Source organism: Brugia malayi, assembly GCF_000002995.4.
Source record: "Brugia malayi strain FR3 genome assembly, contig: Bm_v4_ChrX_scaffold_001, whole genome shotgun sequence".
Taxonomy (NCBI): Eukaryota; Metazoa; Nematoda; class Chromadorea; order Rhabditida; family Onchocercidae; genus Brugia; species Brugia malayi.
The window spans coordinates 4,280,406-4,285,762 of NW_025062479.1; the positions used below are offsets into that span (position 1 = coordinate 4,280,406).

Sequence of the window (5,357 nt, forward strand, 5' to 3'; positions counted from 1 at the left end):
TGAGTATACACTCGTCTATTGCCTTCTTCGCTCCTTAATATTCATTATGATTGCTTTCACCTTTAAAAACACTGGTTATATATATTAATAAGGACAAATTATATCACACTTCATTCGATAACAGCACATTTACGCTCGTAAGGCATAAAACGCTGAGGTGATTCCTTCGTAATTGTAGCCCTTCATACATTATATACTTTATGGAAATTTTTGGTAACTGCAACAGCTGACGATATATAACCATACTTCCTAATTATATAGTATTATTCAGCTCAATGAATATCGACCCATAAAAACTGTGCATATGATTTAATGCCCAAAATACATGTGTTTAAACATAAAATGTAGCATCATTTTAATTTATCCTGAGAATAAAATACTCAGCAAATAAATCGTTTGCAAACTAAAGTACTCGACGAATAAGGTTTGTTCTTTCGCTTTTCATCTTTTATCTGATGGGAATTTGAATATTTCACCGAAACTTGGTATCAGTCCTTCACTAACAAAAGAAACGTCTAAGATCCATTCAAAGGAACAAAAGAGACCTTAATAATTTAAAAACTTCGAAATGCAATATTATACAACTTGTATCTCAACCCACCCTCTACATTCCAGCAGAAAATACATAATTTTCTAATACTAATTTTGCACTGATACTATACCATCTACTTCCTTGCAACCTTTCTCCAGTAATTGTAGCAGTACTTTTAATCATAGCAGACTTTGGCATAAGTCAGGAAGGGTCACCCCATGCAATTTTGTGTCCCAAATGGAAACTCCCTATTAACAAGGGGCAGCTGCGAGAGGAGAGGAAGTAGTGAAGCGACAGATGTCACCACTGGGAGTTGATAGAGAAGAGACCTAGAACGGAGTAGATCTAATACACCACTACCATGTATAGTAGCTATTCATCCTCTCTCGAAAGTTTTAATTCTCATCATAGAAGCGAAACACTGATAGCCTCATGAACTGTCTTGTGTGAATTTACCTCACAGTCAGAGAACTAAGCTGAATCTGTCGTTGTTTCGGTTTGGCTACAAATGCTCTCATAGCTGACCAATACAAGCTGAGTTCCAATCACTAGTTCTTTGGATTTCAATGGGTTAATTGAAATCCTCTTTCAATTTGATTGCGTTCTCCGTGAAATTTATACTGCAGTGAAACGTGAAACCACTTATTAATGTTTTCAACACGCAAAAGATTTTCTCTGATAGTTTTTGTTTGACAGTGTTCCATTTATAGTGGGCATAAACTATAATATATTTCAAAACATTGTCGTCTTTTTGATTTCATTTCTTCACTAAGCAGCGCAACCATTTCCATAACAGATTGTCTTGTATGAAGTGATAAGGATGTCCATTTAGTGATTTTTGAGCTTCAAAAGTCCGAAACTTAAATTATAGTACCTCTCTGAATTAAAAATAATAGTATTCAAGGGTTTGCAAAAGACTACAGTAATTGAAAACTGTCATTTGTTCAGAACTGTTTCAGATTTGCTCACATAATGTGTTCCCATGGTAATGATAAACGCTTGCTCTCCTGATGCAACAACACTCATCCATTTTATGGCATTGTTTTGCTAAGATTTCCTATTAATTAGTCATTTATAAAATTAGGAAGACAGTAATCTCGCAGTATTGTTCCCAAAAAATATAGTTTGAAAATTGAGCTTGTGACCCCCTTCTCCTCTTTCTTTACTCTTCTACATGCTGAAGCTATGAATATTTTTTCTCCATTTTTCTCAATGGATTCTGCAGGACTGCTAAAGAAGCTGTGAGCGGGTTGTATTGGTGGTAGTGCAGATAACATCTGATACTTTTAAAAAACATAAGGTTAGGAAAATCATTTTAATTATGAGGCATCTAAATGAAGAAGTCCCAGTACTTTATATTGATTGCTTGCGCATACTAGGCTTGCGTCCCTCTTCTTCTCTTTCTTCCTTTCTATGTGTGTGTGTGTGTGTGTGTGTTTCTGTGTTTGTGGACTCATTATATGTCCCAGTGTCCAGTGATTTCAACAAGGTTCTTTTTTCAGAAGCCTATCTATGTATTTGTTATTTGTATGCTTTATTATTGCTAAACTTAGTTAAAACTATTACCCAGTCCCAGTACTTTATTGTCCGTGTGTGATTGGGTTTAAATAATTTTCTGACTAACTGAGATTAATATTTTTCCTCGAAAATCATATTGAATTTTATAGACAATTTTTGAAATGTATCTATTATGTGATCAGATTACTATACACAGTCATTACTGAGAGACTTTCATTCTGGAACTTTCGTTCAGGTTTTATACAATGGACCGTCGAGGAGGATTTCAGGGTGGTTTCGGCAGCGTCAACACCGGTAGTTTTGATGAAAGATGGTCCAGGTATTTAAACTAAACTACTTCTCAACGAGAAAGAAATACTCAAGCTACATTTGTTGCAAACCTTAAAAGCAAAATTTTCACTCTCTGAGTCAGTTTGCACCTTATCTGGCCCACTAAAAGTTTTTTTTGAAATTGAATTCTCCCATGTTCTTTCCACCAGAATTTGCCTTCGCACTTCCTGAAAATGTAAAGCTATGGAATCTATTCTGCACATTAATAAAATAAAAAACTGATTTCAACATTATGTAATCTTTGAAAATGAGTTTTTATTTATTATTTGGTATTCATCCAAACCGGAAAATTAATGTATATATTTATTTTTCAACGTATTTAATAGTTAAACTAGCGATAGAAATAAGATTAGCCCTTTCTCTTTTTAGAATTCCAATTTTCTAAATTCTTGAGAAACCTTGCAGTTCAACGAGAAATCAAGGTGCTGGACCACGGCGAATAGGTAGTGGTTTACGTCGTATAACAATTGATTGGGATAAGCCATGGATTCCGGTAACAAAGCTTGGCCGTTTGGTAAAAGATGGACGAGTAGCTACAATAGAAGAGATCTATCATAGATCGATACCCATCCTAGTTGGTCACCTTGTCATTGTCATTCAATAATAGCCTCATGATTAGTGCGAAACTTGGGGGGAAATAAAGGAAGAATTGAAAGGAACCTGCATATAGATGAAACATAACACAGAAATCAAAGGGAAACAGGCTGGGTTGGGTAATAACAAACAAAGCGCTGACACTTCTAAAGGTAACCGAGTCTCAAGGGGTTGAAAAGTTTACTGCCAGAATACGCTAGCGCTATGAAACAGAAAGACTGGAAAATTTTGGTCTTAAATTTGGTATGGCATTTGAAATAATTGATGGTATGCTTGACTATACTGTTGACCTGACTGTACTGACATGTGCTAAGTAACAAACATCATTGCAAGAACAAACGCGAGCAACCCCGTAAAATCAATCCTGCCAGTACCAACATAAACTAAATTTTCATCTTACCTTTCGATTTAGGGTTTCTTGTAAGACCAGTTAGCATAGTAGAAAATATATTTGCTACATGAAGACCTGCCTCGAGCATGCCAAGTACACTTAAACCAATCGCTATAAACTTTAAAGCTGCTAAATCCATATATCACCTTTAACTATTTCTTCAATGTATTAATCATATTCTAGAGAAAAGTCAATTACTTTACTGCATCTAATAAATATACTGCAGGAATATCAATTTTCTGAATCCAAGGTTATGTTTCCTTTCACAGTTTTGAAATTTATATAGTGTGTTGAGCCAGTTATATATATAATCGTCGGTAATCTTTAAAAAAAAAAAACTCTCTAACGAAAGAAACGATTACTTAATTCTTTTCGAATTGATGGTTCCTACTCAAAGCTGCGCCAGTTAAAATTTAATGAAAGAGAAAGGAATAAAAGAATTGCAGGAATATCAAATTGTGGATCTATTAGTACCAAATCTGAAGGAGCAGGTATTGAAGATTCTTCCGGTACAAAAGGAAGTTCGAAATGGGTTGCGCACTCGATTTCGAGCGTTTGTTGCTATTGGTGACAAGAATGGGCACGTGGGTCTTGGGATGCAGTGTGCAAAACGTGTCAGCACCGCGATCAGACTTGCAATTTATCGTGCAAAGACAGCAGTGGTGCCTGTACGACGAGCCTATTGGCCTGTTTTCCTTGCAATCTAAACAGCCTACTGTTACTGATTTTTCAACGTTACACCCTATAACAAACTTATCTTCAGGATTTTGAAATGAAATGAATACCACCGTCTAATAAAACTTCGATTTATGTTCAGTTTCCTCTCTTCAAAGGAAACGTGCGTCTTAAAATTTGTGTACTGGAAGATTTAACGAAAGTTGGTCAAAAAGTGATATTAAAAGATATCGAAACCACCCAAACTATTATGTTTCTATCAGTTAACTAGTTAGGCATTCAGCAATTTTCACAGGTAATTTGTAAAAACTTTTGAGCAAAAATTCTACTGTGGTTTCCATATCCTTTAACTACATTTCATCCAAATTTTCCATGTCCTCTAACCATTTCATTCGAATTCATCGACTCTTACATTTATCCTTAAATAAATGTAATTGCAGGACTCATACAAATGCTTTGCTTTGAAACGTAGATTTGTAAAAAATTTCAGCCTTTATTTAAAAAATGAACTACAAAAAAACCAACTACAAAAAAAAAAAAAATCAACGAAAACTGAAGACTGCTAAAAAACTGTCAACACTTACTTGGTCAGCAAGAGTTTGGCTCTGTTGCTATTATTTATACAAGAGGATTTTCAGAAAGACTCTGATGAAGATTCCATCCAACCTAGCAACACAGCTGTATGCAAATTTGAGATTGAAAAATCCTTGAAAAAGATTCATCTGAGATTAAGAAACCTTTGGGAAAAAAAAGGAAAAGCCTGACAAATAAATCATGTAAATCGGGAGAAAAAGTTTAAAACAACGAATAGAAAGCTCTGTGGAACGGAATCGAATAACATATTATTTTAGTGTTTTGGATTAAAAAGAAGGAAACCTATTAAAATGAACACAAAGAAGGAAACACAGCGATCTTATGCGGTATAAAATCCGGAAAGAAAGAAGGCACAAAACAACTCGCAATCCATAGCAATATTCTACCCTTTCTTTTCTGTTATCTCATTCTATAAAAAAAAAAAAAAAGAACTGGCTTATAAATTAGAATATGAGCGTGGTAGCGAAGGAAGATTTACTACACAATTACTACTCATGAATATCATTACTAAATCAAACAGATTCAATTAGAGGGTAACAACAACCGTTTCGATTAATGTTTTACACATCTACAATCCTCTACACTATGGTGCATCAGAAAAGAAAGGACAAAAAATATTTTATTATTTCAGTCTTTGTAGAAACAAACGAAACCAAAGAAGGGATGTATAAAAAGTAAGGAACTTGAGATTCTCAAGTTCTTTACTTTTTGAAATATGAAAAA

At 34.5% G+C, this 5,357-nt stretch overlaps 1 protein-coding gene across 1 annotated transcript; it reads left to right on the top strand.

Annotated features, from left to right (window-relative positions):
• Positions 1–1,992: 1,992 nt before the first annotated feature.
• Positions 1,993–4,072, top strand: Bm10970 (Uncharacterized protein; the record flags this gene model as incomplete). The annotated part of the gene is made up of 4 exons (XM_001899436.2): positions 1,993–2,021; positions 2,286–2,369; positions 2,786–2,954; positions 3,812–4,072. 4 exons carry the CDS (start codon positions 1,993–1,995, stop codon positions 4,070–4,072), a joined length of 543 nt encoding a protein of 180 aa, XP_001899471.2.
• Positions 4,073–5,357: the final 1,285 nt, after the last annotated feature.